Source organism: Coregonus lavaretus (genome assembly GCF_964263955.1).
Source record: "Coregonus lavaretus genome assembly, chromosome: 37".
Lineage (NCBI taxonomy): Eukaryota > Metazoa > Chordata > Actinopteri > Salmoniformes > Salmonidae > Coregonus > Coregonus lavaretus.
This window is the reverse complement of record NC_140024.1, coordinates 11,988,688-12,001,727: the sequence shown is the minus strand read 5'-3', so window position 1 is coordinate 12,001,727 and position 13,040 is coordinate 11,988,688. Positions and strand designations below refer to the sequence as shown.

Below are 13,040 nucleotides of genomic sequence, written 5' to 3'. Positions count from 1 at the left end.
TCATAGCAAAGGGGGTGAATACATATGCACGCACCACTTTTCCGTTATTTATTTCTTAGAATTTTTTGAAACAAGTTATATTTTTCATTTCACTTCACCAATTTGGACTATTTTGTGTATGTCCATTACATGAAATCCAAATAAAAATCCATTTAAATTACAGGTTGTAATGCAACAAAATAGGAAAAACGCCAAGGGGGATGAATACTTCTGCAAGGCACAGTACTGTATGTATCACTAATAACGAACGTCATGTATTTGATTTCTGGCCTAGGCCTATAGAATGCAGTCTATCAACTCAACAGAATCGATAACAGATCGTTCAATTCTATTTGGGTGGGGCTAGAAGACTATTTGATTGGAGGTATGAGGACGTTACTGGAGTTCAGTTTACAAATTCAAACGAAATTCCTTGTTGACAGTGAATAAATGATTCATTCAGAGGTGTGAAAGCAGCTGAAAAAACCTTGCTGATTTGGTGTAGACTGTTGTATAATGTAAAGTGGCACACCATGTGAGTGTTAGAACTGAGGGGAAAGTACTGTATCTGACTCCCGAGTGGCGCAGTGGTCTAAGGCTGTGCCACTAGAGATCCCGGTTCGAGTCCAGGTTCTCTCGCAGCCGGCCGCAACTGGGAGACCCATGGGCGGCGCACAATTGGTCCAGCGTCGTCCACGGTAGGGGTAGAGTGCGAGAATAATGGCCTGCTGCTGTAAAATAATTTTGAGGGCTGTGTTAACATGTTACATATGTGGTTATCAAGCTGATAAAGCAGATGTGTTATGTTATTGTCATGCCAGTGTGGCAGTATAGATAAAGCATTATTTACAATTATTTTAATACAATTATTGTAATTACACCCCCAAAATTCAGACAAAACAAAAAACACAAACATTAAAGATTAAGACATACTGTAGGTACAGTACTATAAAAATTGGCAAGACAGACCAACAAATGTGATACAGATCACATTTAGTAAAGAGGCTATTCTTTAGGAGAGGTGTAAGCATATTAGAAGGGTACAATCATTCAAACTCTATTGGCACAAAAATTTTATATGTTATTAGGTTAAAAGCACCCACCTTGCACATTTCCTAGAAGTCAGTGGTATTCCTAAACTCCCCAGTAGGCAGGGGGATGTTTAAACTGTCAGTGTAATCACATATCATCAGTTGAGGTAGGAGATTCACATGTTTAATGAATCAGTAACAAAGCTGCTTTGCCTTGTCATTAGCAGCTGATGTGACAGAAAGTCAGTGATAAACAGGGCTCTGGCGATTTATCAAAGGAGAGACTGATACCTATAGCTGACAGGGACACCCTCAGAAACAGGCCTTAATGCATTTGACTAATAGGATGTAATTTACTGGTGGCATCTCATACTGATATTGGTGATTACTCATGATGTCCTCTTGTTGTTCTTGAGGTAATAACCCCTGTGTTGTTTTCTTTGGACTGAATACATTATTGATGTTCATTCGGTATAGGGGTAAGTTCTTATGAATATGATTACTCTGCTTTGAAGTGCCTACAAATTACTAATGAATATAAAGGAACAACACTTGATTTTGTAATTGAATTGAACAAAAAAACTCAACTTAACCATTCCTGGCACTGGAATGCATCATGCATGTGTTATCTTGATTTAAATGTCTCACAAAAGAACCACAAGAGTCTGCAGAATCTCTAATGAGCCTCTCAGCAGTCTTTATTGAGCAGTAAACGTCTTCCTCCAGTGTGTGCGAGAGAGAGAGAGTCAGTGCAATGTCAATGGATGTGTTGCCAGTGTGGGCATCTACAATGTGGCCAGTAGATGGCACAATGTGTAACTTCTTGTGTGGCTGTTAATGTTTCACTATTAGGCTCACTACCTTTATGTTTCTGCCTTTATGTTTCTGTTCATGGATAGTCAGGAAACGAACATATAACAAAATATATATTTCTAAACTGGAACTGTTTAATGCATCAAAATAATACATCCGTGGGGAATATCCCCAGTAATTCACAGGTTATAGACTTGTAACTCATACAATAACTCATTTTATCTATGGAGTGTATCAGTTAGGAGGCCTCTTTATAACACCTTAGCTTGAGTCATTATATGTTCTGAGCTGCATGATTTTGCCCAATATCCATCTTATCAGTGTGACCTAATAATCTGATTTACACTTGAAAATTGCTTTAACTGAGTCAAGCTATTTTATTTAATCACACTGAACATCATTTCATGAAGTACCCCACCACTTTAGACTTTATTGGGTGTTAATGAATGTAATCAAACTCACTGACCTTTTTATACATTTGTACATTTTCTATGACATTTTTATGATATCTGACATATCTCTGTACTATATGGGTTATTTCTCCACCCGGGTAATGTTTTATTTTCAGTCTGGTTTTACAGGATATAGTCCATCTTTGTAGCTCTGCTTCAACTACATGAAAAAGTCAACTCTTCCTTGTACCGATGTGTCATGTTAGGACCAGGTAGTAGAAACAGAAAGAGCATAGAGACTTGTATTGCTGTAGGCCACATGGCGTTGGTTGATGGGCTATGACCCTTATTTCCCCATACAGCTTAGGGGGTTCAGGTACGGGGTGTGTCTGAGCTGGGCTGCTGGATGGGGACTATTGAATGCTGAAACAGAGGCTGGAGGAAGAGACCCAGGGTTCCAGTCACACACACTATTATAAAGATCCACAGGAACATACGGTCCACAACCATGGCCACATACTTCCAGTCCTCAATCACCTGGGACCACACAGAGAACAAGGTATGATCAGATTACTGTCATGTTCATACAGTAACACCTGTGACATGCAAAAATTGGGTGTGGAGTATAATATGTGATTGATGAGGTAAAAAGTGATGCAAATGTAATATAAGATGAAGAAACAATGAGAAACCACCAGTCTAATTATTGCTGAGCCAGCTATTGACCCTTTCACCCCTCTCCTCTGCTGTCCTCTGCAGTTTTTGAAGGTGGCCATTTTTCAGGCCTGGTCACCTCACTTTTACATTGATTTATTTATTAAAACAATCTATTACAACAGTCTGGGTTATTTTACTGGGTTTTATTCTCAACTACCTCACATCCCAGTACTCTTCATTCCTGGTTTTTGAGGACCACAGCGTGTGCAGGCTTTTGTCCTAGCCCAGCACTTACACAACTGATCCAGCTGATCAAAGGTCATGATCATTAGTGGAGACAGGTGTTAAAGTACTAGGCTGTACACGCTATGTCTCTCCAGGACCAATGGTAAAAAACACTGCTTTGAGTCATATCTCTAGCTCATTTCACAACCCTAACCCCATTGACATGGTCATGGTTCACTTACATTCTGGTCATCGTCGTCCCCCATCATGTGATCAGCCACGAAGCGGACCCCGTCCACTGCATCCTGGACATCTCCCCCCCAGTCTGGGCTGCCTCTCTGGCGGAGGTCCTGGGAGGAGGGGAAGCTGTTGGGCAGGAACTCAGTGGAGCAGGCCTCCCCCTTCCTGAAGGTGTGTGTGTACCCCAGCGGAGCTGCGACTTTGTTGTAAAAGTGTCCCGGGGAGGAGAAGGCTGAGGCAGAGGAGGAAGACATGGCGGTGGCAGCTTTGGCTGTTTTGGACGTGGCGGTGGCAGGGTAGCCCAGGTCCGCCAGGATGGACCTGCGAGCTTGGAGTCGTCTCTGCTGGCGCAGCCGCTGGCGGGCCGAGTTATTCTGGGGGCGTCTCATGAAGAGCAGATGGGGCAGCTTGTTGAGGAACACTACCTTGACCCAGGAGGGCATGGTGTGTGTGCTGGGGGAGCGGTGGTGCACGTTGAGCACACACACACTGGTGATGATGGAGAAGGTCACCAGCACCATGGTGAACATCAGGTACTTCCCAATCAGAGGCACGTCCAGCGAGGTGGGAGGGACGATCTTGGAGATCAGGAGGAGGAACACAGTGAGGGCCAGGAGGACTGAGATACACAGAGTCATCTTCTCCCCACAGTCAGACGGCAGGTAGAAGACCAGGATGGCCAGAGAGGTGATGAGGACACAGGGGATGATCAGGTTGATGGTGTAGAACAGCGGCTTCCTCTTGATGATGAAGTCATAGGTGAGATCTACGTAGGTAGGATCCAGAAGATTAACCGTCCGCCTGCCCGGCAGGGCCAAGATGTCCCATTCCCCACTGGGCGTGAAGTCGTCCATGCTGGCCACCCCTGACTTCAGGACCAGATCGAGCTCAGTGTGGTCGTAGGTCCACGACCGGAACTTGAGCGTGCAGTTCTGCTGGTCAAAGGGGAAGTGCTTGACCTCGATCTTGCAGGCACTCTTATAGATGGCCGGAGGGAGCCAGAAGATGCTGCCGTTGAACTGGACAATGGCATTGGTAAAGACTGTTACCTCATAGGTTCCATCCGCACTATGGAGAGAGGGATGAGGGAGGTAGGGGGAGAGGATTAGAGATAGGGTCAGACTCCATTACAGAAACTTATTTTGTCTTTATGAGAAAAGCACAAACAATAGAGGTGAGAAATTGGATTTTCATGATCTGTAAATTACATGAGAAAATGTGTTCATCATTTAGAAAATGTATCTGGACAATGCTTACTTGTTATAGAGCACAATATCAGGTAGCCAGATGTGTCTGGAAGGAATACGAAGCTTGTCAATGCCATCATATTGAGAAGGGTCCCATGATAGCCTGTAGTCATCCCAGTGCTGGAGAGACAGACAGGAAGTTACATATTTTACATTTTAGTCATTTAGCAGACACTCTAATCCAGAGCAATTTAGATGGGCAATTAGGGTTAAGTGCCTTGCTCAAGGGCACATAGACTGATTTTTCACCTAGTCGACTCTGGGATTCGAACCAGCGACCTTTCGGTTACTGGCCCAACGCTATTAACTGCTATGCTACCTTCACGGTTCTGGCTGTCACACCCAGTCACATAAGGACTCTCTCTCAACACCAGATTATTCCCAATGACACACTTAATTATCATTGAAATGAAAAGTGGTGAATGGTGTGTGCACAATTATCAGTCTGTTCTGTTCCGGATTGTCTGAGTCAGAAGCATGGTTCTGCTTTAATTCAGACTCAGTGAGAAGGACACTGGAGCTGGAGATAGACGAGGGGACAGACTGAGTAATGACCATAATCTTCCGCTTACCTGTGTGAGCCAAACGTTGGTGGTCATAATCTGCTCTCTTTCATTCTGGAAATTAAAAAGGTAGTGGAGTGTTAGCTTCATTTAAAAACAGACTATTTACTATACAATACACAAAGCATGTTTAATGACACCAACTCAGACACACATACAGACTCCAGCACACATCTAGTGCACATGCTTGATTTAGAAGAGAGTAAAAGTGAGAGATGTGTTTTCACGCTGAATAAATTCCCTGCACATGGGGTCTATTGTTAAGATAAATGACACCCTCGCCTGGAACACATCTGCCATCTGAGCGCCGTCGGACCTGTTGATAAATTCCCAGAGCGCTTGCATCAACTCTGAACAGCAAGTCAAACGAACAGCCCTAAAAAGGAGTGGGCAGCAGAGTGTGCAAACCTCCACTGCACGCAGCAGCACAATGCTTTAAAACAAATATATCACACTTCTCATACCATTACACTTTACAGGACATTAAAATTTCAATTACCAAAGAAGAGGAGGACAATAAGAGGCCATAAACAGAGGATGTATGCGTCCTGCTGTTATTCTCTGGGCCACGCCAGGGCAGGGAGGAAGGGAGGGAGGACCCTGTAAATCAGTGTGGGACTCCAACGTCCTCTCCTGCGGCAGCTTTACAGCTCCTTCTAACGCAATGTGCTGAAGTTTCAATCTGGACATGACAGAGACGGAGAGCATAGCCCTGCCAGATCCATCCTATACCCATGCTGTCATTAGGGCCAGGGCCTTTCAGTAGAATCTGTGTAAGTAATTAAAATGTTTGCCACTGGCTCCTCTGAGCTCTGTTCTCCCTTTCTGTTTTCTCCCCTCTCTTCTCCCTTTCTGCTCTCCCTCTGCTCTGTCCATCTCTTCCTCTGTCCTCTCCCTCTGCTCTGTCCATCTCTTCCTCTGTCCTCTCCCTCTGCTCTGTCCATCTCTTCCTCTGTCCTCTCCCTCTGTGGTCTCCGTCATCTGCCACATCTCCTCTCCATCTCAGGCCCTCTAACTGTCTCTATGGATCGGCTATCATGAGACTCACCACACTGATGAGTTGGGCCAGGGACACCTGTAGTATGACAGTGACGCGCTCGTTTCTGTTTACGGCTGGGCGGATCAGCTTGTTGTAGCGATCCTTTCCCAGCAGCCAGTTCATCAGACGCTCCTCTGAGTCCGCACAGCTGCCACCTGTGGATAGAGTCAACAGTGATTTGGGGATAGTTATGGGAAATAGTCACAGTTGTTACCTTTATTGCAATTGTGTTATGACAATGAAAAAACTAGATTACTGTGCGATAAAAAAGACCCACTGGCTGTGTCTGTTGTGTTTAGTCACTGGTTTTATAGCTGGACTGTCACGCCAGTCTTTTTATGTTGTTTAATGGAGCATGTTTTATAGTCTTGTGTGGACTGGATGAAGACTGTGTTGCTGACTCTGCAGTCTTTCAGTCTTTCAGCTCCCCAACCCAGGACAAATAGGAACAAAGCACCTACTGCGACACTTCCTGGTTTCTATACCCTTGTACCTGGAGGCGTTTAATAGCACTCCAAACAAACTGCATACTTAAGTGCGAGACAGACTCCCACAGGGGAGAATGCATGTCTGATAGGGCTTGGGCTGTGTTAAATAGATAGTAAAAAATATGAGGGCCTTGGAGCCTTTCTGCAGAATAATTAACATCCGGGATATGGGACGGGAGATGTTTCGGTAGAGTGTTAATGATTCTGCTGCTGAGCCAGAGCCTAAAGCCACATGATCAGCCTTTTCTCTTATAAGAGCTACAGCCATGAATACCAACCCATGAACCAAACCAGTACACCTTCTTCTCCTTGATAAACGACGCGCAAGTAAGGAGTAAAGAGGGCTTTGATTAAAAACAATGGCGAGCACCCCCCCCCTCTCTCTCTCTTCCCCCAACAACCCTCTCTTCCCCCACCAGCCCTCCTCTATAGTGACTAATGCTCCGACATACAGTAGCAGAGAGAAGCTGAGTAGACCAGTCAGAATCAAATAAAATCAAATTTTATTGGTCACATGCGCCGAATACAACAGGTGCAGACATTACAGTGAAATGCTTACTTACAGCCCTTAACCAACAGTGCATTTATTTTTAACAAAAAAAGTAAAAAATAAAACAACAACAAAAAAAGTGTTGAGAAAAAAAAAAGAGCAGAAGTAAAATAAAATAACAGTAGGGGGCACCGGCTAGTTGAGGTAGTTGAAGTAATATGTTGTAATCATTTTGGAGAAAAATGCTTAGTCAAATGGTACATGCCCTGGAGTAATCTTTACAATAGCTGCTAAGACTGTTGCACTGATATTTGGTATTTTATTAGGATCCCCATTAGCTTTTGCAATAGCTACAATTCCTGGGGTCCACACGAAATATAAAACATAAAATAATACTGAACATTAATAGAGAAGAACAGCTCAAGGACAGAACTAGATACATTTAAAATGTTACATAGCCTACATATCAGTACATACACACAATATCTAGGTCAAATAGGGGAGAGGCGTTCAGCAGTGAGGTGTTGCTTTATCTGTTTTTTTTATACCAGGTTTGCTGTTTACATGAGCAACCTTTGATGGAAGCAATCATGGCTCTATATAATACTGTACATTTTCTTAAATTTGTTCTGGATTTGGGGACTGTGAAAAGACCCCTGGTGTCATGTCTGGTGGGTAAGTGTGTGTGTCAGTGCTGTGTGTAAATTGACTATGCAAACAATTTTGAATTTTCAACACATTGTTTCTTATAAAAACAAGAAGTGATGCAGTCAGACTCTCCTCTACTTGTAGCCAAGGGAGACAGGCATGCATAGTATTGATTCACGTTTATTATGGTAGGTAAAAATAAGATACATGTTTTGACTGTAGATCCCTTCCCAATTGTGTATTATCAGACAGGCCCATGTGCCAGTTTATGCCAGACAATTACCACATGTAGAGTTGAGAGTTCGGGAGTGTCCAACAGGACTCCCTCATAGACTGGTGCATGTTGCCATGGCTACCCTATCATCAGTCACTTGGCTGGACTCCCATCAAACACAATGGGTCCTCTACAAGACAGATGGCATGTTGTCAAAGCCCTGGGAGGCTGCTGTCAAACATCCACACTCCTTAACCAGAGGTGAAGGGCACTGGCCAGTGGGAGAGCAGGCCACTCAAACTAGTAATCACTACCTGCTGAGAAGGGCTATTACAGTGTGTATGTGTGTGTGTGTGTGTGTGTGTGTGTGTGTGTGTGTGTGTGTGTGTGTGTGTGTGTGTGTGTGTGTGTGTGTGTGTGTGTGTGTGTGTGTGTGTGTGTGTGTGTGTGTGTCAACTGGGTCTTGAAAGGGGAATGTACAGTAAGGGGAAAAAGTATTTGATCCCCTGCTGATGTTGTACGTTTGACCACTGACAAAGAAATGATCAGTCTATAATTTTAATGGTAGGTTTATTTGAACAGTGAGAGACAGAATAACAACATAGAAATCCAGAAAAATGCATGTTAAAAATGTTATAAATTGATTTGCATTTTAATGAGGGAAATAAGTATTTGACCCCTCTCAATCAGAAAGATTTCTGGCTCCCAGGTGTCTTTTATACAGGTAACGAGCTGAGATTAGGAGCACACTCTTAAAGGGAGTGCTCCTAATCTCAGCTTGTTACATGTATAAAAGACACCTGTCCACAGAAGCAATCAATCAATCAGATTCCAAACTCTCCACCATGGCCAAGACCAAAGAGCTCTCCAAGGATGTCAGGGACAAGATTGTAGACCTACACAAGGCTGGAATGGGCTACAAGACCATCGCCAAGCAGCTTGGTGAGAAGGTGACAACAGTTGGTGCGATTATTCGCAAATGGAAGAAACACAAATGAACTGTCAATCTCCCTCAGCCTGGGGCTCCATGCAAAATCTCACCTCGTGGAGTTGCAATGATCATGAGAATGGTGAGGAATCAGCCCAGAACTACACAGGAGGATCTTGTCAATGATCTCAAGGCAGCTGGGACCATAGTCACCAAGAAAACAATTGGTAACACACTACGCTGTGAAGGACTGAAATCCTGCAGCGCCCGCAAGGTCCCCCTGCTCAAGAAAGCACATATACATGCCCGTCTGAAGTTTGCCAATGAACATCTGAATGATTCAGAGGAGAACTGGGTGAAAGTATTGTGGTCAGATGAGACCAAAATTGAGCTCTTTGGCATCAACTCAACTCGCCATGTTTGGAGGAGGAGGAATGCTGCCTATGACCCCAAGAACACCATCCCCACTGTCAAACATGGAGGTGGAAACATTATGCTTTGGGGGTGTTTTTCTGCTAAGGGGACAGGACAACTTCACTGCATCAAAGGGACGATGGACGGGGCCATGTACCATCAAATCTTGGGTGAGAACCTCCTTCCCTCAGCCAGGGCATTGAAAATGGGTCGTGGATGGGTATTCCAGCATGACAATGACCAAAAACACACAGCCAAGGCAACAAAGGAGTGGCTCAAGAAGAGGCACATTAAGGTCCTGGAGTGGCCTAGCCAGTCTCCAGACCTTAATCCCATAGAAAATCTGTGGAGGGAGCTGAAGGTTCGAGTTGCCAAACGTCAGCCTCGAAAACTTAATGACTTGGAGAAGATCTGCAAAGAGGAGTGGGACAAAATCCCTCCTGAGATGTGTGCAAACCTGGTGGCCAACTACAAGAAACGTCTGACCTCTGTGATTGCCAACAAGGGTTTTGCCACCAAGTACTAAGTCATGTTTTGCAGAGGGGTCAAATACTTATTTCCCTCATTAAAATGCAAATCAATTTATAACATTTTTGACATGCGTTTTTCTGGATTTATTTGTTGTTATTCTGTCTCTCACTGTTCAAATAAACTTACCATTAAAATTATAGACTGATAATTTCTTTGTTAGTGGGCAAACGTACAAAATCAGCAGGGGATCAAATACTTTTTTCCCTCACTGTACATGCCTTTTAATGGCAACGCTTTAAAAGTGTTGCGTTGACATTATGTTGATTGGCAGGAGAGGGCAGCGGTGTTAATACAGTGACTGAATCAGCAATGGTTGACTTTTAAAAAGGTCACTCTGCTCCACGCTCCAAAATACTGCATTCTGAAAAATTGCATCTAGGACGAGATTGGGAGGTGCATAATGCACCCTGTCTTTTGACCCAATAGAAAACAGCAGGCAAAAAACATCCTGTCATCTGGATTGCAGTGTTGGCCCTCAAGACATGCCAGAGGTCCTACTGATTACAGAACACTGTGGCATTTAGCTGTATGGTTAGAATATTACTGCCAGGTTCTCCACACTGAGCACAGACAGACTGGTCACCAGCCAGGTCTGTGTGCTTTAGCCAGTTCCCCTGGCTTTATTGTCAGGCCATACATGTTATGACAACGAACCAAACAAGACAGAGTGGACAAGTAAAAAGCTACACATAGCATCTATCCCAGCCGTGAAATCCGCTTGCAAGAAGGTGCTGTGAATGGCCAGTGTACTGTATAGGCAAAGTGTGATATATGATCCTTTACTCTCCCAGTGACTTCCCTCTCCCTTCCTGAGAAGGGCCGGTCAGAGCTCCTTCATCAGTATTACCGAGGTGGTCATGTCCATTTGATGCCCTTTTGTTGGAAACCTTTTAACCAAACGCCTCCTCCAACCACAGCACAGTGAACACACACAACATGTTCTCTAAGATAATACCCAGAATACCCCTATCTTTGCTGACTGATTGTAAAGGTTACTGTAACATAATAGGTTTGACTTAGTGCCTCAGGATAAGAGAGAGCATTTAAATTGAAATATACACTATATATGCAAATTAGTGGATTTGGTTACTTCAGCCACACCCGTTGCTGACAGGTGTATAAAATAGAGCACACAGCCATGCAATCTCCATAGACAAACACTGGCAGTAGAATGGCCTTACTGAAGAGCTCAGTGACTTTCAATGTGGCACCGTCATATGATGCCACCTTTCCAACAAGTCAGTTCGTCAAAATTCTGTGCTTCCAACTTTGTGGCAACAGTTTGGGGAAGGCCCTTTCCTATTTCAGCACGACAATGCCCCCGTGCACAAAGCGAGCTCCATACATAAATGGTTTGTCGAGATCAGTGTGGAAGAACTTGACTGGCCTGCACAGAGCCCTGACCTCAACCCCATCGAACACCTTTGGGATGAATTGGAACGTCGACTGCGAGCCAGGCCTAATCGCCCAACATCAGTGCCCGACATCACTAATACTCTTGTGGCTGAATGGAAGCGAGTCCCCACAGCAATGTTCCAACATCTAGTGTAAAGCCTTCCCAGAAGAGTGGAGGCTGTTATAGCAGCAAAGGGGGGAACAACTCCATATTAATGCCCATGATTTTGGAATGAGATGTTCGACGAGCAGGTGTCCATATACTTTTGGTCATGTAGTGTATCTCTGCATTAGCTGACTCAGCCGCGTCTCATAGACTAGACGTAACATAGTACATTTAAATCCGGTACACTCAAATTAATATGTGATGTTATGTGTGGTATGGTTACATAGGACAGAAGGTTACTTAAGGCAAAAAATGAAAGGTGGGTGGGCATATAATGCGAACATCTAGCAACCCAAAGGTTACGTGTTCGAATCTCATCACAGACAACGTAAGCATTTTAGCTAATTAGCAACTTTTCAACTACTTACTACTTTTTAGCTACTTTGCAACTACTTAGCATTTTAGCTAATTAGCAACTTTCAACTACTTACTACTTTTTAGCTACTTTGCAACTACTTAGCATTTTAGCTAACCCTTCCCCTAACCATAACCATAACCATTTTAGCTAACCCTTCCCCTAACCCTTTAACCTAACTCCTAACCTTAACCCTAACCCCTAGCCTAGCTAATGTTAGCCAGTTAGCTAACTTTAGTGTTAGCCACCTAGCCATGTAGCTAACATTAGTCACAACAAATTGGAATTCTTAACATATAATACATTTTGAAGATTCGTAACATATTGTACGTTTATCAAAGTCGTAACATATCATACGAATTGTAATTCATAACATATCATTTTAAATGGATGATGGACATCCACAAATTAATGCATGCCATACCAAACGTAACCTATCATACTAAATGGAATGTGTCAGATTTAAGTAAATAATTATATGAAATGCTCTGAGGCCAGGTTGCCTGACAAGCCTGTGAATGTGCTTCAGTGCTTGTCCTCCTATGTGCGACCTAATAAAGGGTAATACAAATATTTTTTTATTCTCTTGACAGTATTGTATCTAATTTATTTAAGACATATGATTGTTGAAATTAAGCCATCAATACATTTTGAACTATGTTCCTCTCTGATAATAAAATAAACACCTTTATGCACTCATGGAAACTTGGCTAACATGAAATTAAATAATTTCTTACATGCACTGTTGGTGAATTACAAAAGTTAACCTCCTGAAGATGTACAGTTATAACAACAACAAGAACAACAACCCATTGTAGAGAAAATATTTTTAAACTGAACTGACAATGCAATCGAAATTCACATACATTAAATACTTACATTTTATAAAAGTGAAAAGGAAAGCAAGGAGAGTGAGAGTCCGTGTCATTTTGACAGTGCCACGATATCCATCCGTGTCCTCATTCAGGAAGCCTATTAATAAGAATAGTATCTAACGTGCTTACCAATCATTCCCAACTCCTAAAAAGCTCCATACACGAGCGCCTGTCTGGCTCTACAAATAACGACACCCGCATTAGTTAGAACAAATGTGTACTGAAAACGGTGTGTCTGTACCAGGTCGAGATTTGCAGCTACGTTGGGATAGAAACGTGACCCTTTCCCCAACATACACCTTCCTCACTCGTTGCGCGTCACTCTCACACACAAAATCTCCTCCTGAGCG

At 43.3% G+C, this 13,040-nt stretch overlaps 1 protein-coding gene across 1 annotated transcript; it reads right to left on the bottom strand.

The window, feature by feature from the left end:
• Nucleotides 1-2,587: 2,587 nt before the first annotated feature.
• Nucleotides 2,588-12,743, bottom strand: LOC311111248 (neuronal acetylcholine receptor subunit beta-4-like; the record flags this gene model as incomplete). Its single annotated transcript, XM_084153962.1, has 6 exons — nt 2,588-2,752; nt 3,340-4,405; nt 4,595-4,704; nt 5,157-5,201; nt 6,196-6,341; nt 12,695-12,743. 6 exons carry the CDS (start codon nt 12,741-12,743, stop codon nt 2,588-2,590), a joined length of 1,581 nt encoding a protein of 526 aa, XP_084010088.1.
• Between the last annotated feature and the right edge of the window lie 297 nt (nt 12,744-13,040).